The 27,886-nt window shown below is 39.8% G+C and overlaps 1 protein-coding gene and 1 pseudogene across 1 annotated transcript; both read left to right on the top strand.

Moving 5' to 3' along the window:
- Positions 1-1,113: 1,113 nt before the first annotated feature.
- LOC150047254 (lanosterol 14-alpha demethylase pseudogene) lies at positions 1,114-2,670 on the top strand (annotated as a pseudogene).
- A 5,636-nt stretch (positions 2,671-8,306) lies between these two features.
- On the top strand, positions 8,307-25,931 carry Mettl14 (methyltransferase 14, N6-adenosine-methyltransferase non-catalytic subunit). The gene is made up of 11 exons (XM_090356650.1): positions 8,307-8,514; positions 10,373-10,461; positions 11,488-11,575; positions 13,262-13,342; positions 13,807-13,894; positions 15,578-15,668; positions 16,858-16,999; positions 18,777-18,869; positions 21,422-21,538; positions 23,406-23,616; positions 25,293-25,931. Exons 1-11 carry the CDS (start codon positions 8,449-8,451, stop codon positions 25,595-25,597), a joined length of 1,371 nt encoding a protein of 456 aa, XP_090212776.1. The 5' UTR covers positions 8,307-8,448; the 3' UTR covers positions 25,598-25,931.
- Positions 25,932-27,886: the final 1,955 nt, after the last annotated feature.

The raw sequence follows: 27,886 nt of genomic DNA, 5'->3' as shown, positions 1-27,886 counted from the left end.
CTCTATGCCATTTAGGATTAACACCAGTTCCCAGCACTTGGTTAGTTTCCCGTTATGATGACATGAACTTAATCAGCTCTGCAGAGTAGTCATTTAATACGTTGATGCCAAGGTTTAGTGGGTTTGTGTGATGATCTGCACTTTGGCCCTCACCCTCTGCCCTTTCCTGCATGCAGGGACGCTTGTTGGCATTGATGAAGTCATGTCCTTTCTTAGAATAGATTAATCTAGTACTCTGGGAATCCACTAGCAAAAACCTAAAATGAAATGAAAAGAGGAGAGCACTGAGGTCTCTCACACACACACTGAAAGTAAACAAAGCCAATGGCTCTCAGAGTCTGATCCTTGTCTGGTTTCTCTCATCAGTGATGAACTATAGTTGAACTAATAATGATGCTTACAGAAAAAAAATGGAGACATTGGGGAGAGGGAGGAAATATGCGAAACATGATAATCCTTCAGACTGTTCTTATAAATTATAGTTGTGTTTCTCAGACAGCAACATTAGTCATGACCTATACATTCTTTTGAAAATACATCAGTGAGTCCATTTAAAGTTTCAGAATGTTACTCAGTACGGAAATAGGTAACAGTTGTTATTCCAAATTAAAAGCCTCTCTCAGAAATCTCTTTCCTTGGTAATGTGTTAGCAGAGAGTAACAACACAGCCTTCCAAGGCCTGCATTCTCAACCTCCAGTATTTAGTGAGAAAGTTTCTGAAACTGGTGCTGTACCATAATAAGAAATTTTTCTGGTTCCTTTGAAAAGTTTCCCAAATACCATATATATGTCTGTATTATATAGCCTGTAAATTATTCCATTTCTGCCACTTTGGTTACACCTTTCTCCTTTCCTAAACCATGAGCCACGGGGTGGGGGGGGGGGGGGCAGGAAAAGACACAGGGAGGACAGAGGGTGACCTCTATAGAATCATATCCAAAATGTAAAAGTAACCTGAAGGCTAAAAGGGATCTTTAAAAAAAAAGACAAGGAGACCTGGAGGCCGGGGCCGCCTCCCAACGCCCATCTGCCGGCTTCTCTGGCTCCATCTCTTCCGAGGAGCGGCGGCGACCTCGGCCTCCAGTGTCCCTGGCGGAGTGAAGCGGAGCCGCTGCCACCCCGATGGTGTTACTGGGTTTCCTGCAGGCTGGAGGGTCGGTGCTGGAGCAGGCGATGGAGCAGGTGACGGGCGGCAACCTGCTCTCCACACTGCTGGCCGCCTGCGCCTTCACGCTCAGCCTGGTCTATGTGGTCCACCATACATTTTTTTTCTCCAATTCCATTTCTTGGGCATGCCATAGCATTTGGGAAAAGTCCAATTGAATTCCTAGAAAATGCATATGAGAAGTATGGACCTGTATTTAGTTTTACCATGGTGGGCAAGACATTTACTTACCTTCTGGGGAATGCTGCTGCTGCACTACTTTTTAATAGTAAAAATGAAGACCCGAATGCAGAAGATGTCTGCAGTCGCCTCACAACACTGGTGTTTGGAAAGGGAGTTGCATATGATGTGCCTAATACGGTTTTCTTGGAACAGAAGAAAATGTTAAAAAAGTAGCCTCAACATAGCCCACTTTAAACAGTATGTTTCAATAATTGAAAAAGAAACAAAGGAATATTTCCAAAGTTGGGGAGAAAGTGGAGAAAAAAATGTATTTGAAGCTCTTTCCGAACTTATAATTTTAACCGCTAGCCATTGTTTGCATGGAAAGGAAATCAGAAGCCAACTTAATGAGAAGGTCGCCCAGCTGTATGCAGATCTGGATGGAGGTTTTAGCCACGCGGCCTGGCTCCTGCCAGGATGGCTGCCTCTGCCTAGTTTCAGATGCAGGGACAGAGCTCATCCAGAGATCAAGAATATTTTCTACAAGGCAATCCAGAAACGCAGGCAGTCAGCAGAGAAAATTGATGACATTCTCCAAACTGTACTGGATTCTACATACAAGGATGGGCGGCCTTTGACAGATGATGAAGTGGCAGGTATGCTTATTGGGCTGCTCTTGACTGGTCAGCATATATCCTCAACTACCAGTGCCTGGATGGGCTTCTTTTTGGCCAGAGTCAAAACACTTCAAGAAAAATGTTATCTAGAACAGAAAACCGTCTGCGGGAGAGACTCTGCCTCCCTTAACTTATGACCAGCTCAAGGACTTACATTTGCTTGTTTGCTGCATAAAAGAAACCTTAAGACTTAGACCTCCTATAATGACTATGATGAGAATGGCCAAAACTCCTCAGACAGTGGCAGGGTATACCATTCCTCCAGGACATCAGGTGTGTGTTTCTCCCACTGTCAATCATAGACTGAAAGACTCATGGATAGAACGTCTGGACTTCAATCCTGATCGCTATTTACAGGATAACCCCGCATCAGGAGAGAAGTTTGCCTATGTGCCATTTGGAGCTGGACGTCATCATTGTATTGGGGAAAATTTTGCTTATGTTCAAATTAAGACAATTTGGTTGACTATGCTCCGTTTATATGAATTTGATCTCATTGATGGATATTTCCCCACTGTGAATTATACAACCATGATTCACACCTCTGAAAACCCACTAATCCATTTCAAACAAAGATCAAAATGAAAAAGGCTGCAGGGAACTAACACGTGACACATCAGTGTAAAGATGCAAAGGCATTTGAAGAGAATGAAGTTGATGAAACAACTCTGTGTAAAGTTTTCTTGAGTGTGTAATTCTAAAAGCCAGTACAATTTGAAGGTTTTCCAAAACTCTATGATACTGTTAAGTGTAATGGCACTGAAACATTTTTCTAACAATTTTGATACTATGTGTTTTAAGGATGTTGTGTTCATTAATAAGAAAAATCTAGGGGGTCTAGGTAACTGACAGATTTTAAATGGTAGTTTCCAGGTCCCACATTTAAAAGCACAAATAGCTCTTGGTATAAAAGTCTAGTGAAATACTTCAAAAGGCCATAGTAATTCATTTACCTGCATAGTTTTTATGTATAAAGATGGGGGGTGGGAATAAATTGACAGTTAAAACCTTAGTTATGGGAGTAGTCTCTTGTTTTGGTAAGATAACACTCAGCAGTGATGGAGCTTTGCTGTAGAAAAATGGGTCCTTTGAAATTTTTATTGGAAGTTTTTATATGAAGTTAAGAGATCTAGGGCCATGCTTCTATAATCATATTTCCTAGAGATATAATACATTAATACTAAATAGTCCTTATGTTCACAAGTCCACATTTGTGTCAAATTCCAAAATCAAATCTTCAGGGAATTTTATTTTTATTATTTGACTTAATGTAGTTTCCTACAATCTCACTAGAACCCAGCTAGGAATATTTTATTACAAGTTCTGTTGGACAGTTAAACTAAGATTGAAGATCAGTTTGAAGATAAGGTATTGTGAAGCAAGATGCTTGGGAGATGCTATCACTGATCTTATTCTGTGTTCAAGAGTTGACCCTAACTCACAAATATGAGATATCTGTTACCTGTTACTAATAGATAAGGTATTGTTTTTCTGGCTGGGCCTGGTGGCCCACAACTTAATCCAACACTTGGGAAGTTGAGGCAGAAGGATCATGAGTTTGAGGCCAGCCTGGGCTACACAGCAAGACTCTGCCTCAAAATTTTTTTTTCCTCTCATGTATATTACAGTTCTGTTTGAGGTTAGAAGATTCATGTTAAAACTAATTGTGAAGGCCATTATCTCTGCTGTTAGATAACATTTCACATTAAAATTCTTTTGTGAAAAATAGTTTGTTTCATGAATCTAATGTTTACTTCATTGAATAGCGTTCAGGGAATAGGAAAATGGATGAGGGAAATTTCATCTTTATTTGCACTAACTTCGAATTGTAATTTAATATTTCCTTCACTTAAAACTGAGGTAACAAATCACACTGTCTTAGTGTAGTGCCTTTCAAATCTGTCAGTAGAAATCACAAATATTTTCACAACAAATTGTACATAATACAGATTTCTTGAAGATCTAAAAAAGAAAAAGACAAGGAGAAATGGGAAGAAAAGGGTTAACTCTGTTGAGAGGAAGACTGGGTAATGAACATAAAGGGAAAGAAAAATAAGTAAATCACCATTTTCTAAGCACTAGTGCAATAATTACTTTCAAGAAAGAACATCAATGGATGCTAAAACGATTGGGTGGTTAAAATGTTGTTGAGGTGGTAGTGACAGGACAGTCCCTCTCATCACCACCACATTTTGTGCTGATCACTGGGGCTTGGTGCTGTTCCTAAACTTTTGTTCTCAATAGTGCTCTACCACTTGAGCCACAGCTCCACTTCCAGCTTGTTGGTGGCTAATTGGAGATAAGAGTCTCCCATGGACATTCCTGCACTGGCTGGCTTCAAATCTCAATCCTCAGATCTCAGCCTTCTGAGTAGCTAGTGTTATGGGCATAAATCACCAGTGCTTAGCTAAACTACATATTTGTTATAAATTCTTCAGAAAAAAGTGACCCTTAACAACCGGAGAAATCTGGCAAACACAAGTTTAACTAAGTCGTAAGTGTCCACAGTCACTGGAAAGAATCCTTCAGTTGTGACTGGGCAGAGTCCAATTTCCTCTTCTTAGTCCAACAGAGATTTCATGTTTGTTAGGCAAAGAAAAACTTGCTCTGTCAAAAGCCAATCTTTCTTCATTCTCTCTTCCATTCTCTTTCCTTTTCTCTTCCACTTTCTTCTTCATCTGGATGAAATGACAAATAGCAGGCCCAGGAATGATTATTTACAGAAAACACTGAAAATCAGGAAAGTGAGGAAAGGTACATACTAATGTGGAAGAAGAAATGCCAAAAGAAATCCTGGTGTTTGGGCTGAATTTGAGATATCTGTGTGAAATCATTTCAAGCACATGGGTAGTCCAATATAAAGGGGCAAGAAAACAGACTTGATTATGTACATAGACATATGTGTAGCTAGATATGGATGATACATATAGATAGATAGATAGATAGATAATAGATGACATATTAGATAGCTAGATAGTGTGTAAATGGTAGATTGGCAGATAATGAGTAGATGATCAATGATAGATAATAGATGTAAACCCAAGAAAATGCACTTATGTTTGTAGATATAGCCACAAAACACATATGGATTTCTTAAGTCCTTCAGTAAGAGGTCCAAGAGGGAAAATGAACATACCATGTACCTAGTTGTGACTAGTGCCTAAATCTAGTTTTCTAGAAGTAATTCTTCACTAGGAGAAGCCAGTGGCCTTGGGAGATATGATTTCTCCCTGAGATACAGCAGGAACATCTCAGTAGGTCAGAGATTAACAAAGAATAAAGGGTCATATCAGCAGAATGCAGGAACCAGTGTGGCATGGTTTCACTGGCCAGTTGTGACACAATTTGACCAGTAGAATAAATAAGGTGATGTCTGACTTCAATTTCCCTGAGAAGCTGGTATATTACAGACAACAATTCTAAGAAGACTAGACCACAGCCATTCTCCTCGCCCAACTCCGACAAACTTTTAGTGTCTTTATTGCAACCTACTAAGATGATTAAGGCTGAACGAGTAATTGGAAGAGATGGCAGCAGGAAGTGAGGTCCAAATATCCAATGAACAAACAGGCATTGTAATGAATGAAAAGTTTTGGGTGAAGTATCCTTATATCATCCATGAGGATATTAATTAATTAGCTAAATAATTAGAAGGGAAGAAAGATCTTATCTGCTTTACTGTGAAATACCACAATCCATAAGGATTTTCCATTTGGTAACTATTATAGTAATAATTGACTCAAGTAAGAATAATGAAGAGGTTGGGTGCCAGTGGCTCATGCTGTAATTCGAACTACTCAGGAGGCTGAGATCCAAGGATACTGGTTTGAAATCAGCCTGGACAGTCAAACTCAAAAGACTCTTATCTCCAATTAGCTAGCAAAAAGCCTGAAGTGGAGGTGTTGTTCAAGAGGTCAAGTGCTAGCTTTGAGCGAGGGTGGAGAGAGTAATAAGCAAGAGCTCAAGCTTTGAGTGCAAACCCCAATACCAGCCATTCACTCTTAACATGTGAGTTTATCTTTTGCTGCTTAATTGTAGATCAGTCTCATGAATGTTTCACTGAGTTTGGCTTTGAACTGTGACCCTCAGATCTCATCCTTCTGAGCAGGTAGGATTATAGGTGTGAGCCATCAGCATCCAACAAAAATTTTTACTGATGAGTAAAAGATTTATTAGTTTTATGTGTAAAGAAATAATAGTAGAACAAATCAAATGGTTTCTTTTTAAATGACTGTTAGATTACATGAAACTCAGTAAAGGACAACACTTTGGCAAAACATCTTTGTATTTTCCAGATTTACAAAGTAATTCTCTCTGAATGCTAAATGTATCACTCCTTCCCTAGGATGTAAATTAATTTGCACCCAGCAAATTAAATTCTAACACTTTGGGTAGAGAAATATATTTAAAGATATGTATTAATCAAATATCCATCTGTCTTGTACATAAGGCCATTGAAATTATCCCAGAATCTGTTTTATAATCTGTGCATGCTTTTGCTTGGAGCATCAAATTTTCCTTCTAAAAATGACACATATGCATGATTCATGAGTCATAAGGCCCATGAATATCAAGATATCAGATTTTGCTACTACCAGACTGAACAATTTTTCTCCTATCATATTTCATTACTTTTTCCTCTTGGGTCTTTCCATTCTCATTTACATTTTCTTTCACACCAGAGATATTCACACTACTATCCAATAAATTGCCTCAGGCATTTAAAAATACAGTCCTAGGAAATTAAATACACTATTGTTGCCTGTGTGTATATTTTTAATATATATATTGATTCAATAGAATACATCCTATGTTTCTAAGACTATTCACAATACTATATAAAAATGACCATCTGTTTGCTACTGCTCTATTGTACTTTGCTGTAGTCACGGATTACATATTCTGACTAGCCAATTTATTAGGAATGGGTATCAAGGCTGCCTCTGCCATCTAGGTACGATAAATAGTGCCAGGACATAAACTCCTGTCAATGTCTCTATGGACTTTATATAGAGAGTACAGGTGTGAGACTGATAGTTACCTGAAATGAAATGAGTGTAGTCAGTCATGAGCAGTGTTCTGTGTCAGTCAATGAGGAACCACATATACAAGAGCAGTCCCATAAGATTAGAATGAACCTGCTGACAAGTTCCTGTAGCCAAGTGTCATAGATGCCATAAACACATGCCTCACATTTGTACTAGAGCTGGCATAAACCAGCCTACTTTACTTTCAGTCCTATAAAGGCACAGCATATACAATTATACAGACAGCCACATACCTGTTTAATAATATCAATGCTTTATGTACTTATTGTGTGTTTTGCATACTTATAGAGTGTACTCCTACTGCGCCTATGAGTCTAGCTACTCAGTTCAAAGCCAGCTTGGGCAGGAAAGTCTGTGAGACTCTTATCTCCAATTACCCAGCAAAAAGAGAGCAGTGGAGGTGTGGGAGAGGCTTGTTGTGCCCTGGGTAATACTGGTGTGTACACACACACACACACACATTCACTATGAGAGGCATGCTGGGTTATATGGACAACTTTACACAGCTCATTAGGCCTGTCTCTTGAACACATGAAGGTGGCATGCCATGTATTGTGACTGACACATACCACCTAGGTTTGTGTAGGTACACTCTACAATGTCAGCCGCAATAGGACATTCCCTAATGATGCATTTCTCTTAACTACCTGCCAGCAAGTGACATATAATCACAGTTAACTTCACAGAATATGAAGATTTTACACTCCTACCAGCAGGGCTCAAGCAGTCTCATTTCTCCTCATTTAAGGCAGCACTTGCTGTTAGCCCACCTGCTAAGTTTCACCAATTGTTTGTTGACTCAATTTGAATTTTCTCTAGTCACAGTGAAGTGGAACCGATCTTCAGACACATTCTAGCTATTTAGGAAGAGCTCCCTTCTTTGAACGAAGTCTCAAGGAGATGTTCCGATCTCAGTCCCCTGGGCGGCCAGCATCACCCGGCGCGGGTGGCGGCTTTTACAAGAGCAGAGGTCTGGCTCACGCAGCAAAGCGCGTGTCCGGACCTCCTTGGTTTCGTTCTCGTCGTGGCTCGGCCCGAGGCTCCCTGACCGGGCGCCGTTATCACTGGAGACCACTCAGCTCTGCACCCACCGGGCAGAGACCCGCCGACTCGCCTGCACCGTCGCAGAAAGCGCGCGCCGGGCAGCAGCAGCGCTCATTGGCTCTTGCCTGGGTGACGTCACCAGACCGCGTCTCGGTGACATCAGGAGGCGGGACTTCCGCGCAGCTCCCCGAAGCCGGGCTGCACCGGAAGTTCCCCGCTGAAGAAGAAGAGGCACGACCCCGCGGCGAGTTGCTGGTGAAAGCGTGTGTTCCGCCTGTAGTCCCGAGAGAAGGATTGGGGTTTATTGGCCAGTGAAGACTGTGCGGGGATAGTGGAAAGCACGAGCTGGGGCATGGATAGTCGCTTGCAGGAGATCCGGGAGCGACAGAAGTTACGGCGACAACTCCTGGCTCAGCAGGTCCGCGGCCCGGAGTGGCCGGTGCGGGGCGGGATCGCGAGTGCGCACGCGCGGCTGTCACCCCCCCCCCCCCCGCCCCCGCCTCTCACCCGCGTCCTTCACCGCGTCTCTCCACGTCAGCCCCGTCCCCTCCACCACATCCCTCCCCGGCCCCCCGACCCCTTGCCCACCGTTCTCAGGGGTCCAAACCTGGCTCGGCCCGCGCCCGCCTCTCCGGGTTTGCTGCCCCGGTGTCTGATCCTCAGTGGCGGGCGTGCACCGTCCACCCTGGCCTTCGTGACTCGCCGTCTCCCCCGACCTCACCCTTTCCTCTATTTATACCACCTTCTGGGCGGTCAGCGCGCATTCTCGAGGTTCATTTGGAAATAAGTCTTTTTCCTTCGTGGTCGTGTTGGAAGAACCTCATTGCAAGTGGCCCCGAAGGTGGACGTTAGGGTTTTGTTTTGTTTTCTTCTTTTCCCTCTTCTGTACAGTGAATTTGATAGTCACGTAGTTGCATCTGGAATCGTCTGGTATTAGAATTTCTTTTACTGTGTAGCCGTCACAACCCCCATGAAATTGGAAGCATTTCCTTCATTTAGCGAATACATGGGTTTGGTAGGTTTTAAGTGATTTTTGCCCTCCTCAAGCCTCACCAACAGAGTTTGTACTCCACAAAGGTGGTTTTCCAAGCCTGCCCACTTCACTGCTTCTTGTGGGTGAGTAAGTTGATGTTCACTGGTTAGTAGCGTTCCCATGCAGCGAGGAAAGAGCCATAGCAGACTTAAAATCAGACTGGTTTTCCATTCCGCCATAGAGATCAACACAAGGGTTAGGGAGGTGACCCTAACCTGCAGTTCATTTCAGTGCAGCACCGAATTATTTGTAAGTGTGAAAATAATTGGGAGTTGTGATATAGATAATGAAATAAGTAGAAAGTAAAGGGAACGTGTAAAAATCCCTGAAAGTTACACTAAGTGCTCCAAATGAGTAAGGAAATAAGGATGAGGAATAGGGGTCATTCTGTGTATACTGCTAATGGAAGAGCTCTAGGAGGAAAAAAACCTTGTGCTCTAAGGTAGGAGTGTGAAAAGAGAGAAACTATAACTAGGGAGGAGCCAGCCCTGGAAGAAACCTAGAAAGCTCTCCCTATAGGAAGTAGATGTGCTGAGTCTCTTGACCAAAAAGAAGCCTCAGGAAAGTTTTACAGTGGAGTTGAGACTTTTGAACAGTTGATGTGTTGGCAGCAGTCGATGTGTTGGCATTCATAAAAGGATAGGAATTGTTTAGAATCAAAGTTGGCCACTGCTGCTTTGATAGTTTAGCATGCTTTCTCCTGAGGGACTGTTTAGTGCAGATTTTCTTATGATCCTCTGATACTTCAAAATATTAAATTATTCTTCATGGTATTCTGTATTTTCTAGTCTAACTTTGGAGTTTTTATGAGATGAATCTGATTTTATTTACATTCATTGCATTTTGTAAAAATTATCCAGAATGCTGGTCAAAGTTGACATTCCTGTTTTTAAGGTTAGCACCTTAAAAATAAGGTTGAGAATTGTGCCTGCCATCAGTTTTAAAAGCCTCGTTTAAATAACACTGGATTTGTTTTGGTCTGCACATTCGATAAGTTACAGTATGTGAGCTGATTCATACAAAGTACCCAGTGTGGTACTTACATACACTTGTACACATGGTGTTAGCTCCTCCTTGGGGGTTATTTTTACTAGCACCAATTCATGTTTATTATTGAGAAGTCAAAAGTTGGCTAAAATTATCTTAATATCAAGTATAATTAAAAGCATAAGATGCTTTTTCAGTTGAAATAAGTCATTTTTATCATGATTTTGTGATCTACTTTTTGTGTTTTTCTCCTCAGTTGGGAGCGGAAAGTGCAGACAGCATTGGTGCTGTGTTAAATAGTAAAGATGAACAGAGAGAAATTGCTGAAACAAGAGAAACTTGCAGGTAAGTGGAGTGGAGTAACTTGTTTAGTGACCTACTGATTGATATTTTGAAAGGGTCTGTGTTTTTTAATAAACAAATGACCACAAATGTAAACGTGTTGCCATGAGAAGCATCAGAAGAAAGATGCTGGAAACATGGGATTTGAGGACCGCTCATAGATCATAAAAAAAATTATTTTCTGAAAATAGTAACTTCTCATTCAAAAAGCAGTTAAAGCAAGGTGCCGTTGGCACACTTCTTTAGCGTGGCTTAGATCTGGAGAGCTGAGTGAGGTTCAAGGCCAGCTAGGTACAGACATTTACTGGTTTCTACCAACAACAAAAAAGACTGGGTATATGGCTCAAGTGGTAGAGCCCCAGTCTAGCTAGCAAGTTGAACTATTGCAAGGCCCTGAGATACCAGTGCTGCCCCCTCCCCCAAAGTAGCTAAACAAGGAATCTTAGACTAATAATTAGCTTGCATGTAGAAAATAATTATACTTTAAATTATAAATTATAATTTTTATAAACTTAAGAATGTATACTTTGTACTAAAAGGGATATTCATTTGATTACTCAAAGCATTTTTTTAAAAAAAGTTTTTGGTCAGTTGTGGGGCTTGAACTCAGGGCCAGGGTGTTCTCCTTGAGCTTTTTCGCTCAAGGCTAGCCCTCTGTCACTTTGAGCCACAGCACCACTTCTGGTTTTCTGGGAGTTGTTTGGAGATTAGAGTCTTACAGACTTTTTTGCCCTGAGCTTTGAACCACAATCCTCAGATCTCAGTCTCCTGAGTACCAAGATAATAGGTGTGAGCCACTGACTCTCAGCTTTTAATGCATTCTTTTTAATAGCTTTTTTCTTTAGTTGCTTTCTCAAGAAAATAGAGTATAATTAGTCAGGTTGGGATCTTTCATGAACAGTGAACAGATGTCATTTAATTATAAGTAATTTTCCTTGTTCTGTTTTTACACCGTGTTATTCACCACTGGCCATATATGCCTATCAGTGTCTGTATGTAGTTGTGTGATGCTTCCATTTTAATTTTTAGGGCTTCCTATGATACCTCTGCTCCAAATGCAAAACGTAAGTGTTTGGATGAAGGAGAGACAGATGAGGACAAAGTTGAAGAATACAAGGCAAGTAATGAAAAATAAATCCTTACTATAGTAGATTTACATGTAAGAAAACCAGTTAGGTGGAAAGCTGAATGTGAACAAATGCTAAAATCCTTGTCACTTGCATATATTATCAGTTAAAGTACGGTATACTAATAATTACCAGTGGCTCACATCTGTAATCTTGTTGGTAGGCTGAGACTAGTAGGAGATTATAGTCCCGGGTCAACCTGGGAGAAAAATTCCAAATACCTTCTCAACTCATCGCTAAGCTCAGTGGAGTACATCTGTCATTCCAAGTTATGTTGGAGACCACAGTTGTGAGTAGCAAGGTTTTAGGCAAAGAAAAACAAATGTGTGCAAGACTACCTCATGGAAGGTAGCTGGATGTGATGCTCACATGTCTGTGCTCATAACGGTGATGACAATCCTGAGGTAGGTGGATTGCTGCTCAGAGGAGAAGTGAGATTGCATCTTAAAATTGACCAATAAAAAGGTGAGGTGTGGTTCCAGGGTGCTGCCCCAGCAAGTACCAGGCCCTGAGCTCAAATCCCAGCACTGTCAGAAAAAGGAAAGCCTTCATATTATCCTCATTTTATGTAAGAGTTGTTTGGCTTATATTTATGAATGTAAATGTGACTTCCAGTTATGACATAAAGTATTTAGCAACATTCTTAGCAATCACTGACAATAGTATATCATTTTGAAGTTTTATTAAAAAAGTTTTAGCAAGTTTTAAAGTTTTATCAGAATTAAAACAGGGGAAAATGGAGGAAAGAAACATTTCCTTCTCTCTCTGCAGAAAATGGAGTTACAACTCCAATAGTATTTTTTAAGAAGGGTGAATTAATATGTGTACCAGTAACTCTGGATTTTGGGTCTAATTTGAGGAGACTACTTTAGTCTCTGTGTCCTCCAGTATAGGGTAGTGCAGTTAAAGTATTTTGGGAACTCATGGTCTACAAAACAGAGGACCAAGGAAAAGCAAACTTCTGGACTTGTAATAGCAATATTTTAGAAGGAAGTAATTTGGACAAAAATGCCTCAAAATTTTAATTATAGTACATATTTATAGTAGAATCAAATGCCTACTTTGGTAGTTCTGTTTAGAGCCTAAATTTTTAGGAAGGTCAGTGACTAATCTCACAAGGATATATCTTATTTTAGTGTTTATACATAAGTACTTGTGATTTTATTAGGTAGAGCATATATATTTGAACATTTTGTCCCTATAAGAATGGCAGTATCATGTAATAGAAGTAAACTTGCCCATTAGTGATAATCATTCAGCACTCAACTAAATCCTAATATTTATATGAGATAATTCTAGACAGTTAAGAAAATAAAACATTAATTGTAGGTAATTATTCATGATAATGATTTTTTTATTGTAAAAATAATCAGCTAATTGGATATAATGATAGGAAAGCAAAGACTTTTTTATTGCTAATTTGAAGCATAATCTTAGAGAAATAAATATTTTGAGTCTTAAGATAATTAAAGAGGGCCAGAATTGTAGTCTAGTGGTTTGATTCCTCAGTACCATACACAGAAAAAGTCAGAAGTGGTTCTGTGGCTCAAGTGGTATAATGCTAGCCTTGAGAAAGCCCAAGGACAGTGCCCAAGCCCCATATTCAAGTCCTAGGACTGGAAAAAAAATAAAGAAATGGAGTATATTAAATATTTCCTTAATCTTTCTTTTCAAAGGATGAACTAGAAATGCAACAGGAAGAGGAAAATTTGCCATATGAAGAAGAAATTTACAAGGATTCTAGTACTTTTCTTAAGGTAAGATCAATAATTTTTGTTTTTTTTCAAGGCTAGAGCTCTACCACTTGAGCCACAGCACTACTTCTGGCTTTTTTTTTTTTCTATGTATGTGGTAACGAGGAATCGAACCTGGGTCTTTGTGCATGGTAGGCAAACACTCTACCACTAGGCTAAATCTTCTATAACACCTCATATTCAAATGATGTGCCTGAAAGTATTGTCCATATCTGTTTGTCTTTTAATTATTGAGAATCACTAGTAAAATTAAAATTATTTAAGTTACTTTTGAAATACTCTTCTGTTTAGGTTGGGATAATGGTATATTGGTGTTGGCATCTCTTGAAGAGGTTTAGTCCTGATTATAGTTGTTTTCAAATATATCTTTTATATTTTGTATGGTCCCACAATTAGAAGCGGTGCTCAGAGTTAGTGTACCTGCCTTGTAGGGCCTGCTGCTAATGTAATGCTGACCATTTCCTTAGGGGACGCAGAGCTTGAATCCTCATAATGATTACTGCCAGCACTTCGTAGACACCGGACACCGGCCTCAGAACTTCATCAGGGATGTGGGTAGGTCAGCTTTATTTGCGCCCTCTTATCGTAAGTTGTTCATTATATGCTTGTGATCTTATCTCTTTTTGGATTAATTCTATCAACATTTTTCCCAGCTTGGACTTCCTCTTTCTCATCTCAGTGCTTCTAGTAGATCTTTATTTTTCATTAAACAATGTTACTTTTGTTTTGGTTATGTGGAGGTCTTTCTTTTGTAGATAATTTGTGTAGTATATAGTCGATTCATTTAGAGGGTGTAATAAACGGTTAGTGTTATTTGAGTGTTTTCGTAGGGTTGTTTGTTGGCAACTATTACTGTGATAGAACATTATTGCTGTGTATCTACTAGCAGTCAGTTCTTTTATGTGTTGCGTTGTATTGTTTTCATTTTATTTTATCATTCCATAATTTTTTCTCTTTTTCTTTCCCCCCTTTTTTTCTTTTGGTGCTAGTACTGGGACTTGCAGTCAGGGTCTTAAGTTCTTGCACGTCTTTTTTGCCCACTGCTGCTGGCACTTTGGTTAACAATGCCTCCAGTTCCAGTCCTCATATTTTATATAAGACACTACCCATCTGTTCATCAGATCTTAAAGAAAGATAGAATTTAGATTCTTTAAGATAGGCAAGCACTCTTCCACTAGACCATGCTCCTGTCCCCTCAGTTTTACTTTTTTTTTTTTTTTGCCAGTCCTGGGCCTTGAACTCAGGGCCTGACCACTGTCCTTGGGCTTTCTCAAGGCTAGAGTACTACCACTTGAGCCACAGCACCACTTCTGGCTTTTTCTATGTATATGGCACAAAGGAATTAAGCCTGGGTTTTTAATGCATGCGAGGTAAGCACTCTACAATGAGTCCAAACTCCTGGCCCTCATTTTTACTCTTGAGAGTAAAAACATGTAGTTTTAGTTTTTTTGACATTACTGGGATTTGAACTCAGCACCTCATGCTTGTTGGCAGATGCTCTATCACTTGAGCAAAGCCCACAGCCCTGTTTATTTTCGGATGAGAGCCCGCAGTTTCTGCGAGAGGTTGGCCTTGGACCACAGTCCTTCGGTAGAGGGTCCCTTATCGCTGGGACCACAGTGCATGCCACTCTCCAGCTTGTGATTGGGTTTCATCTTGCCCAGGATGATCTCACTCTGTGATACCTCTTGATCTCTGCCTCTTGAGTAGCTGAAATTGTAAGTAGGTACCACTGTGCCCAGTCAACAACTCTTTTTTACTTAATTGAAGAAATTTATATAGTCTGTATTGGTACTATTATGTTCAGTATGGGAGGAAAGCATAATAAAAGAAAAAATTGAGGCTGGGTATGATGGTACACCCCTCTAATCTACCCACCTGGAAGGTAGAGACTGGGGAGGATTGTGACTCCAGGATAACCTTGGAAAAATTAATGTCCCCCTCTCAGTAAACAAGCAGGGTATGGCATGCACACTTAGGGTTCCAGCTTCATGTGGAGGCATAGTTAGGAAGATCACAGTCTGAGGCTGATCCTGGCTGAAAATGAGACTCGCCCCTGTTTTTAAAAATGACTTGGGTGTGGCAGGTTTTAAAGTGCCCGCCTAGCAGGCATGGGGTCTTGAATTCACACCTGAGTAATGGTGTGTGTGCATATTGTTTTGCTTTCTTGGGAGTGCTTATAAACTATGAATTCATTAATATTTCACCTGAATTAAAATTTATATAATTTCTCCTCAGGTTTAGCTGACAGATTTGAAGAATATCCCAAACTCAGGGAACTTATCAGGCTGAAAGATGAGTTAATAGCAAAGTCTAACACCCCTCCGATGTAAGTAGCTGCCTTACTTTTTGTTCCTAACTTCGGTTTCAATTAGCAGTCTGTTTATCCTATAATCTTCCTTCTAAAGAAGAACTCTACCTAATGTTAAAATATTCCATGAGTCTGTTTCTTTGAAATTCTCATGTTGATTACACAGGGGGTTCTAATTTAGCCAGACAAAGTACCTGAAAATGTTTTCTTCTAACTTAGAAAATAATTTGAATTTATGATATTCTTTTTTTTTCTTCTGTGTCTGTGTGTGTGTGTCAGGGGCATTATGGCAGCTATGAGCATGTTGGGTCAGTGCTGAGTTACATCTCCAGCCAGCTTACCGTACTAATAAAATTTGCATAAAATGCCTTTAATGACTTGAAAAAAATTAGAACACTTAGATGAAGAAAAAGAAAAATTTTAATTTGCCATACTAAAATACTATTTTTAACAATTTGGAATACAATAATTCACTTTAATATTTGCTTAACAACGTTTTTTTCTCAGAAATGTATATGAGTTTTAAAATTGAACTCTATTTGGATATCTTACACTTTTAAGAATTCAATGAGAGGTAACATTAGTCATTAGAATAATCAGAAATCAATCTCACAATTTGGGAAGTCTAGGTATAGTCTAATATTTATCTGTGTAAAAATATTCTTTAAAATACGTTCAAACTGTGAAATACCTAAAAGCTAGTAATAATTACCATTATGTCATGCGGAAAGAATGTGTGGAAAAAACATGTACATTTTAACTAATGAACCATTGAATAAAAGAAAATTATGTCCATGTTTAGAAATTTTATTATGGGGAGGAACTTGAAACTTAGTGAGAAGTAGTTTTTCTATTTTAATTAATGAGAAAAAAGTAATACATTACTACTTAGAAAACTCCAGTGGCAATGGAAAGGGGGTTATAGACTCACATCTGAGTACAGACTTGAGTATAAAAATAAGTGCAGAATATAAATGGCTATTGGTGGGAAATAATTTGGTATTTACTTTGTCGTGTCCTATCTGTGTCCTAGGGTAGATATATTGGTTGATGGATTCATATCTATGATGAAGAAAGAAGATCTTCCAAAATAAACATTTTACTTTGAAAATAATATTTAACAATAATGTTTAGTAATAGGTCAGATGATTTCTTGGACTATCATCTGCAAGGTACTTGAAAATGTTCTATTCGTTTTTTAAAATAGGTATTTACAAGCTGACATAGAAGCTTTTGATATTCGAGAGCTAACCCCTAAATTTGACGTGATTCTTCTGGAACCTCCTTTAGAAGAATATTACAGAGAGACAGGCATCACGGCGAATGAGAAATGCTGGACCTGGGATGATGTATGATGCTACTGTATCGATTGTTCAAATGATTAGATGTTTACTGGATCACAAAGTATCCTAACCAACATTCCAATTCTTTACTGATAAGTATGAATTAATAGAACATAAATTAATGGAACATTTTACAGCTGAAAGTCCAAGGAACATTGACATGCGATACATTTTCATTCGTTTTTCTACTTGAGTAAAAAGAGCAGCTTGTAAGCAAACTATGAAAGAATCGTAATCCTAGTTGTTGAGACCTTGAGTATGGTTGGGAAAAACCTAAGAGCAAATGACGTGATTGGTAATGCACTGATCAGTTGTTCAGGTTTAGTAAAAGTATGTATATGTGTGTATACACTTCTGTTCTCACGTAGAACCTAGTCTTGTACAGTATAGATCATGATAGGTAAGCTCAGTATGATATAATCATGATCAATTTAGATTTTCCTAAATAACGTTAAGCTGATGATTTCAATTCAGTTACATAAAGTACCTGGATTTACAACCAATAGCAAAAGTAATAAATATTTATTGACCACTAATTACTACACAACCTCTTGCAGATTCAGGACTTCATACTGAGGGAATACGGATGAGCAGGGATATTATAGTTCTGTTGGCCCTGCAGTGGAGAATAGCCTGAGATGCTAATGAGAACACTGACCACACATGGGAAGATGGTGTGTGAGCATGGAGAAAGCAACACCTCAACAGTGTATTCAGTGGGAACTACCCTTGGGGTGAAAGATGGGGCACAAGGATTCTTAGCTGAAGGAAGTACTTGAACTTTCAGCATGAAGACATTAAGATGTTTTGAAAGTTTTGACTGCTATAATGAGAATACCCTGTTAGCATGTTAGACCAGGGAGAAAGCATCTGGGAGAAGCAGCTGTTGGAAAGCTCTTGCAGTGACTACCTGCAGATAGTGGGCTCAAGTGATCTCAAATTTGCCTCAGACTCCCAAATTCTGTGTGACTACAGGGACTTGCTACTACACCCAGCTTCTTTGTCTTTTAATTTTGCCAGTAACTTTGGACTCACCTAAGCCTCCTTTCAGTTGTGTTTCTTTTTCTGTATATAATAAAGTGTTGCTGTAGAATAGCTCCTAGTTCCCTTAGAAACCCTCATTCTTTTCGCTGATTTTCCTGTAACCTCTTTCCACATGTGTGTACATGTTCTTATTTGCACACATGTGTATATTGTTTGTCTGTAAAATAAAACAGTACCATAAGTTATTTTTTCTTTTTCTTCCCTTTTGTGTCTGTAGGGCCTGGGTGCTATCCCTGATTTTTTTTGCACGAGGTTAGTATTCCCACACTTGAGCTACAGCTCCACTTCTGGCTTTTTTGATGGTTAAGCAGAGATAAGAATCTCAAAGTCTGGCCTCGAACCATGATCCTCAGATCTCAGTCCCCTGAGTAGGATTACAGGTGTGAGCTACCAGCACCCAGCTTATAACAATTTCAAGGATAATTTTAATGTTTTCTAAGGGAAATGATTTTTTTTTTTGCCAGTCCTGGGCTTGAGCTCAGGGCCTGAGCACTGTCCTTGGACTTTCTCAAGGCTAGAGCTCTACCACTTGAGCCTCAGCACCACTTCCGGCTTTTTCTATGTTTGTGGTACCGAGGAATCGAACCCGGGTCTTCATGCATGCTAGGCAAGCACTTTAACCACTAGGCCAAACTCCTGGCCAGGGAAATGATTTTATCTGTGCTCATCTTCAGACAATATTGTTCTATTGGATGTAAGTGAATTGGAAACTTTTTATGCATGTTTTGTTTTCTTATAGATTATGAAATTAGAGATAGATGAGATTGCAGCACCACGATCGTTTATATTTCTCTGGTGTGGCTCTGGGGAAGGATTGGACCTTGGAAGAGTGGTAAGATTAGATACTTTTTTTTTTGGTTCTGGTTATGGGGCTTCAACTCAGGGCCTAGACTCTGTTCCTGAGCATTACCATTTGAACCACATCTCTACTAGATTTTCTTTGGTGATTAACTAGAGATAATAGTCTCATAGACTTTTCTCGCCCAAGCTGGCTTTGAAATGCAGTCCTCACATTTCAGACTCCTCAGGACCTAGGATCATAGACATGAGCTATTGGACCTAACAAAATAAATTCATAAGGAAAAATATAACAGTGTGTTTCATCAAGGGGATGAATATTCATGTTATTTTGTCATTTGTTTCTCGAAGAGTTCTAAAATATTCAAAGGAAAGCATGTAGAAGACAATGCACACCAAATCAGTTAACTAGCTCTGCAGATAAATGTAGGTCCTTCAAAATATAATTTAATAAGTACAGGAAGAGAACAGGCTAGAGCTCTAGATTACAGCAGAAAATGTGAACTGCTGTTTATTGCTCTTTATGAGTAGCAAAAACTGTTATTCTGAATAGTATTGACTCCTGAATTCCAAATGGTGACACACTGGGAAAGTAAAGCAGCTCCCGTATTGTGCAGTTTAAATGCATGAATGGAAGAGGAAAAAAGACGTCTCATCTCTGTTTATGGTCTTAGACTCATTTGTACCTCAGAACTTTTCTTCTTTATTTTTTTTTTTATTATTCAGAGTAACTTGGCCAGTCCTGGGGGTTGAACTCAGGGCCTGAGCACTGTCCTTAAACTTTGCTCAAGGCTAGCACTTTGCCACTTGAGCCATAGCACCACTTCTGGCTTTTTCTGTGTATGTGATACTGAGGAATTGAACACAGGGCTTCGTGCATGCTAGGTGAGCAGTCTACCACTAGGCTATGCTCCCAGCCCCATAAGTGCCTATAATCAAAAATAATGGGAACGTGGAACACCGTTCATTTATCAGAAGTCATCCATGTTTTTGTTTGTTTTTGGTTGGTCATATGGCTTGAACCTTGGGGCCTAGGCTCTGTCCCTGAGCTCTTCTGCTCAAGGCTAGGAGTCTACCACTTGAGCCATAGTGCCACTTCTGGTTTTCTGGTGGTTAACTGGAGGTAAATGGCTAATGGACTTTCATGCCATGGCTGGCTTTGAACCACAATCCTCAGATCTCGGCCTCCTGAGTAGAAAGGATCACAGGCATGAGCCACCGGTGCCCTGCTTCCATTTGATCTTAATTCACCTGGTATGCAACAGTGAGACAGTGGTCCTAGAAGCATACTCTTTTGGGACCTGTTTCATCACATGACACTTTTCCTTTTTTAGGTTATATTACTGTACATGAAGTGATCTTGTTTAATCCTGCTTGACAGATTAAGTAAACTTATGAGATAATAAGTAGGATTATATTGCAGTGAATTCCTACTCAAAGACTAAGATTCTTCAGTTCCTTTGTGTTCTTTATGTAAATAGTGAGTTTGAGGCTACTGAGTAACAGCGATGCTTCCATAACTTACTAACTCCAGGGTAAGGAGGGACTACTGTATTGATCTGGGTCTTTGATAATTATTTTAGTTTCACCTAGAGGTGTTAGTTCAGTGCCTGCAGTAAGGAACATTTATGGAATGCGTTTCTCTTAATGTATGCTCGATCATCATATCAGCAGTACCATATCATTTGCTCATTCTCCCTTACTTTGCTCTTCAGTGGGCCAGGGGTCTGGCCTGTATCTTATTTGTGCTCCTATTCTGAGGAGCTACCCAACACCGGCATGTGGTAAGCCTTGCAAATACCATTCTATACAATGGTTAATTAAACAATGTCTTTCATATATTCTTTAGCAGATTTTGGATACTAAAGTTCATATTTCTTACTTTGATGATTATATAAAGATCAAAAATTACAATTTTTCCCAATCAGGAGATAGGCATTGTGATTTTAAATCTGAACTTTATGCAGTTGAAAGTAGTTAATATAGAAATGAAGTTTTGCAGGGCTTATTTGAAGAGAATTATCAATTAGAAAAGTTCATTTGTATTTGCCTTTGTCAGAGGACAGAAAATGGAGGTGGTAGAATTCAGATTATCTTTTGGATTATTTTGTGACTATACAGGATCCTCAATTTCCTTACAATTGACAGCTCATTGTCTGTTGGTGGCAGTGGAAGACAGTACAGGTCAGTGGCCCTATGTTTCAGACAGAAGTGTTTCAGATTTTGGAGTTTAATGCTCTCAGCTTCAGAACCCCCTGAATGTTTTATCAACAATCAAAAAGTTATTTTCAGAGCATTCACAAAAAGTTATTTTCAGAGCATTCGTGATTTCAGATTTACTGATTAGGAATGCCAGTCTGTAGTAAGGAATCGGTTGGAATACCATGTCATCTTTTCAGTGTTTTTATTCTTAACTATGGATGATGTAAATATTATATATATATATATATATGCATTTTGTATTATGGCTGCTATTTCCTTCTCTACACTTAAACAGTTACTTTAATACTGCAGAATTTAGTGTCCCTCTAGAAAAGTTTGAAGGTGTTATTTCCTTAATTTATGAGTTTCTTTTTTTTTTCCCAGTGTTTACGCAAGTGGGGTTACAGAAGATGTGAAGATATTTGTTGGATTAAAACCAACAAAAATAATCCTGGAAAGACGAAGACTCTAGATCCAAAGGCTGTTTTCCAAAGAACGAAGGTATTATCATTATTGCTTTGTGTTATTCTTTTTTTTTTTTTGCCAGTCCTGGGCTCGAGCTCAGGGCCTGAGCACTGTCCTTAGACTTTCTCAAGGCTAGAGCTCTACCACTTGAGCCTCAGCACCACTTTCGGCTTTTTTCTATATGTGGTACTGAGGAATCGAACCCGGGTCTTCATGCATGCTAGGCAAGCACTTTAACCACTAAGCCAAACTCCCGGCCTGTTTTGTGTTATTCTTATTCTCAAACTTTTCAAATCACTGTAGGCTATTTAATTAATTTCAATAGCAAGATTGTTTTTTTAGACTTATAAAAATAACATTGAATATTACAGAAATAAATCCAAATTAATTTGAAAGCATTTTATTCACTATCTTTGAGCTGCACCATATTGGAAAGGGGAAAATATTCCTTTTTTTTTTGCCTGTTCTGGGGCTTTAACCCAGGGTCTGAACACTGTCCTTGAGCTGCTTTTGCTCAAGGCTAGCACTCTACCACTTGAGCCACAACACAATGGCATTTCTGACTTTTTCTGTTTATGTTGTACTGAGAAATTGAACCTAGGGCTTCATGCACCACTAAGCTACATTCTCAGCCCCAGAAGAAATATTCTTACATGTTGTAAGCTTTATATTTCAAAGTTAGGTAAGAGCACTTGAAATTCCTGACTCTCAGAATTAATTTTCTTTTCTCTAAGTTTAGAAATAAGAAATGCCAATGATATTCTTTCCCATTTATAAGTGTTTCTCTTTTTCCCTACCCAAAATGTCCTGAGAATTGCTTTTTTTTTTTTTTTTTTTGCCAGTCCTGGGCTTGAGCTCAGAGTCGGAGCGTTGTCCTTGGACTTTATTTTGCTCAAGGCTAGAGCTCTACCACTTGAGCCTCAGTGACACTTCCGGCTTTTTTTCTAGTATGTGGTACTGAGGAATCGAACCCGGGTCTTCGTGCATGCTAAGCAAGCACTCTACCACTAGGCCAAACTCCCAGCCTGTCCTGAGAATTTCTGTTTCACTGGATTCTATTAGTACTAGCCTTTAGCAGCTTTTATTCATGAGACTTTTTTTTTTTTTGCCAGTCCTTAGTGCTTGAGCTCAGGGCCTGAGCACTGACCTTGGACTTTCTCAAGGGTAGAGCTCTACCACTTGAACCTCAGCACTACTTCTGGCTTTTTTCTACCGAGGAATCAAGCCTACATGTTTGTGCATGCTAGGCAAGCACTCTACCACTAGGCCAAACTTCTGGCCCCCTATTCATGAGTTTTTGGGAGCCAGTAGTGGATCTTTCGTAAGTCCTTCCTGGATTTAAAAACTGGAGGGTGGCATATCTCCAAGGGGCCTAAAAGCTCAGTTCCTGCTTCACACTTTCATCATACACATTTTTCCTATCTGCCTGTTCCTGAGTTATAACCTTTTATAATAAGCATGTGATAGTGAACCACTTTCCTGAATTCCATGAGCCACCGTGGTGAGTGATTCAACCAAGAGAGAATTATTAGAACATTGGATTTCTGGTTGGCCAGTCAGAAGCATTGGACTTGTCATTGCTAGGATGCTAGCCTTGTGAGAATGAGCCTTTCACCCGCGGCTCTGTGCTCATATGTACATAGTGCTAGAACTGAACTGACATGAACAGAATGGAAGTGTTGACAGAAAAGCAGAGACTTGCTGCATTGATGTTAGAAGCAAAGTGTTCTGGAAGCAATGAGTATTGTAAGGGCATAGAACTGTCCATTTCCCTACACATTTCCACTAAAACAGTATCCAGAAGATTAGGAGAAAACAAGCTTGTTTTAGAATGGGTGACATCAGCAGTGTAAGATGCTGTCAGCAGTGATTACTGACAGTGCGTCTTCTTCCTGTGCTGTAGGAACACTGCCTCATGGGGATCAAAGGAACTGTGAAGAGAAGCACCGATGGGGATTTCATCCATGCCAATGTTGACATTGACTTGATTATCACAGAAGAACCAGAAATCGGCAACATTGAAAAACCTGTAGAAATTTTTCATATAATTGAGCATTTCTGTCTTGGCAGGAGACGCCTTCATCTATTTGGGAGAGATAGTACAATTCGGCCAGGTAGGGCCTCAGGTTTTTAAAATTTTTTTCCTAATAAGGATATATTTATGATTCTTTGTGATATAGGTGTTAATAGGATATAGTTCTGTGTAAACAGATGATTCCATGTTTGATTGTAGCTTTAGGTTCACAGCAAAGTTAAGTGCTAGGTTCAGAGATTTCCTAGCTCCTCCTTGTTCCAGCATGCTCGTCATCTCCCCCAGGTCAGAATTCCCCTCCATCCTGGCACATTGGTCGTCCTGCATGAGCCTCATGGATGCACCAAATCTCCAGTGTCTCTACTGGATGCTGCATGTGTGTGCATTGTGTGATGGGTCAGATTAGAATAATTGGTGTATCTGATGACAGCTGTACTACCATTTTTTTAAATATTGGGAGTGTTTAAAATGATGTCTACTCTTTTGGAGTATTTGATGAGTTGTGCTAAGGACATTAGAAGTCATTCCCCTACTCATCTGCACCCCTGAAGCCATTTTCATCCTCTCTCCATTCCCTTCTCTCCCAGGCCTCTTGTAGCTGCTGTTCTCTTCTCTTCTCTACAGCTTTATGATAAACATTTAGTTCCCATCTATAAGTGAGAATATGCAGTGTTTCTCTTTCTGTGCCCAGCTCATTTACTAACATGATGTTCTCCAGTTCCATCTGCACCTAAAAATCTGTGCAAATGCTGTGCTGTCTTTATTCATTCATATCCACGCTGATTCCATATTGTGTTGGCTACTGTAAAGAATACTTTGAAACATGCAAGGGCAGATGTCTCTGCAGCACAGTAATTTCATCTCTGTTGGGTATGTTGCTCGATCATGATCATATGGAGTTCTACTCCAGATTTTCTGAGGAAGCTCCAGACTGTTTGCCATAATAGATATCCTCACAATTCCAGCAACATTGGTAATAGCCATTATATCAGTTGATAACTGGGAAGCGGGGGGGAATGATACCTCATTGGCTTTGATTTGCACTTCTCTGGTGATTAGTGGTGTTAACCATTTTTTCACAGGTTAGCCATCCTCTTAGGTATTTGATGTACTCATTTGCCCATGGGAAGATGGGAATGAGCTGAAGCAATAAGGGAGTGTTCTCAGTTTCTAGGACCCGTGGACTGAGAATGTTTTGTGTGAAAGCAAAAATTGGTTCCAAAATTTTAATCAGAAAAAATGGCATCATTTTCCTAAGTGGGAAGTATATGCATAACTTCGTCAATTTCAGGAGCCTAAACTTGGTCTGTTTTATACTTGCTTTTCTAAGTGGCATAGTCAGAGAATGTAGAAGATGGATGGGGAATAGGGAGAATGGTATTTTGTGGAAGTCGTATGTTAGAAGGTAAAACAAGATATGATTAAGAGCCATACATTCAATAAGAGGCTTCACTACTGGATGGAGGATGGAGACGTGGTTAAAAATGAATTGGAGCTGGTAGCTGTGGCTATGCCTATAATCGAAAGCCAGCCTGGCAGGAGAGTCTATCACATAACACATAGATTTCCAGTTAACCACTAGAAAGCCAGATGTGGTGCTGTGACAGAGTTCTAACCTTAAGTAAAAAAGCTCAGAGACAGCACCCTGAATTCAAGGTCTGACACACACAAAAAGAATAGATTAGGGATTCATATGACTCCCCAAAAGTGATCAGTAAGAGAGAGGGCAAATAAAAAGAGTGTTTTCTTTCATTTCAGGCTGGCTTACAGTTGGACCAACCCTTACAAATAGCAACTACAATGCGGAAACATATGCATCCTATTTCAGCGCCCCTAATTCCTACTTGACTGGGTGTACCGAGGAAATAGAGAGACTGCGACCAAAGTCACCTCCTCCCAAATCTAAGTCTGATCGGGGCGGTGGTGCCCCCAGAGGAGGAGGGAGAGGAGGAACTTCAGCTGGCCGAGGCCGAGAAAGAAATCGGTCCAACTTCCGAGGAGAGAGGGGAGGTTTTAGGGGTGGCCGAGGAGGAGCACACAGAGGTGGCTTCCCTCCTCGATAAGGCTTAAAGACACTGGTCTCTGGTACTGCTCCTCTAAACTTTCTCCTGGGGTGCTTCCTTTCTGTCTCAGTTCCAGCTTGCTTTAGCTTCTCCCTGCAGCCAGGATTATTTTAGCAAGCTCCCTTGCCGTTGGCACACAACTCAGCCCAATTCCCTACAACAAAACCAGACGGCCTCTCCGGATGAGTCTGTCTTGAATATGTTAACTGAACAGATCACAGTGGCACAAGTAGCTTTACCTTCCGAGACTGAAGTTACTTGGATCTCAGCGAAGGTTTCTGCTTTTTAGGAAGACTAAAAAGTACAAAAGATGTTCCTGAGGTGCTGTAAGACTCCAGCAGGCAGCAGTCTGATGTGTGGTCTTGCACATGGAGCCTGGGGACCTGGACAGAACTGAGTTGGGACCAGCAAGAAGCTTGTGTTGGGCATTAACACTGTTACTGAAACAATAAAAAGAAGCACACTTCTTTTTCTTCCTTTTATGAACATCTTAGTAAGTACAAATGAGATCTGAGTACCAAAGACATTGACAGAACAGATCCCCTTCCAGATGCAAACGAGAAGTGGGGGGCTTTGTAGACAGACAAGAATAAAAGCTCATCCTCACACCCTCAACTTGTGCAGCCACAAGTCCTTAGGAGGCCACAGGGCAGGTGCCCAAGCACTGAGACTGCTGTGGACTTGAACTTGGCTGGCCATCAGTGCAGGCCAGTACTCATCTTTTTTTTTTTCTCTGAAAGGTAACAGGCAACAACCAATACCTCGTTATCAGGTGTTTGCTTTAAACATATTAGGGAATATTTAGTAATGAGGTCATGATACACATCTTTTAGCTTGTCATTTAAAAATTCACATATCTGGGTATCCGTAGGTCATTTCTGTAATCCTAGCAACTCAGGAAGCTGATCTGAAGATGGAGCTTCAAATTCAGCCCAGGCAGGAAAGTCTGTGAGATTTTTACCTGTAATTAATTACCAATAAAAGCTGACAGTATCGAGTAGTAGAGCACTAGCCTTGAAAAAAACTCAGGGACAGTGCTCAGAGTCCAAGCCCTAGGCCCAGTACACACACACACACAACTTGTAAACAATTCCAGAAACACTCAGGTTATTATAGCTTGTAAAAGGTGTTGTAAGATTATAGCTTGTAAATGGTTGAACTGCGTGTGTTTAATTTTAAAGGTTTGGCTGTGCACATCAGTTAGTTGTGTAAGATTTCATGCTGCCTTTCTGTACCTTCACTCATGTTTAAATGAATTTCCTGAATGAGATAGTACCATTATTCTTGGTTACTCATTTATTTTGTTATAAATTTTGTAATGAAACTTCAAATCTTTGAAAGTTGTTTGTTTTCTGTAAGTGGAATTATTGTTAGCAAGTGTAAAAGTTTCAGCATAAGATCAAACCTGCTGGTCTGTGCATTTTTGTGGCTGGTTAGGTGAGCTTTTGTCATACACGAAAGACCTAAGGCCTTAGAAGCCAGGTGCATGTAACTTGTTCAGCCAATCAGTACTGTCTAGTACTTTCTGAAAACATTTGCGGAAGAGATGATTTCAGCAGAAATATAAGTTGTCTAGCTAGTGGAGTGATTAGCATTTGTTTGTTACAAGGTGGCCTTTCCCTACCTCGAGATCAACTGCTTTGAGATAACTTTGCTTTTCCCACTCTACAAGTTCACACACTTTCAGGTTCCTATTTTAATACCTCTTGTTTTACAGAAGCATCTCTCCCCTGTGTGCCTCTGACTTGTGTGTATACATGCATGTGTGTGTATACACACACATGTCTAGGAGCTTATTTAAAATTGTATCAGCCAACTAATATCATTCCAGTTAGTTAATAACATAGGGATATAAATTGTGTCGCTGTTTAACGAACTTTACAGCATCTGCCAACTGAAGAATCCTTAGTAGACATGGAATCATAGGCCAGGTACTTAACTGCTGCCATTTCATTTCTTCATGTATACATGGAGTTGATAATGGGTTTGGGTTTGTTGCAAAGGAATTAATGTAGAAATGGTCACAAAACACTTGGGATGTGCTTTATGGTATATTGTGACATTATTATTATTATTGTTATCATTATTATTTTGCCAGCCCTGGGCTTGAACTCAGAGCCTGAGCACTGTCATTGGGCTTTCTCAAGACTATATACCATTTGAGCCACAGCACACTTCCACCTTTTTCTATGTATGTGGTACCAAGGACTGGAACCTGGGTTTTTGTGCATGCTAGGCAAGCACTCTTACCACTAGGCCAAACTCCTGGCCCAACATAACTATTATTCA

Source organism: Megascapheus bottae, chromosome 23, assembly GCF_031878675.1.
Source record: "Megascapheus bottae isolate mThoBot1 chromosome 23, mThoBot2.hap1, whole genome shotgun sequence".
In the NCBI taxonomy this organism is placed as follows: domain Eukaryota; kingdom Metazoa; phylum Chordata; class Mammalia; order Rodentia; family Geomyidae; genus Megascapheus; species Megascapheus bottae.
Note: the sequence above shows the minus strand (reverse complement) of the source record. Positions and strands in the feature narration are given on the sequence as shown.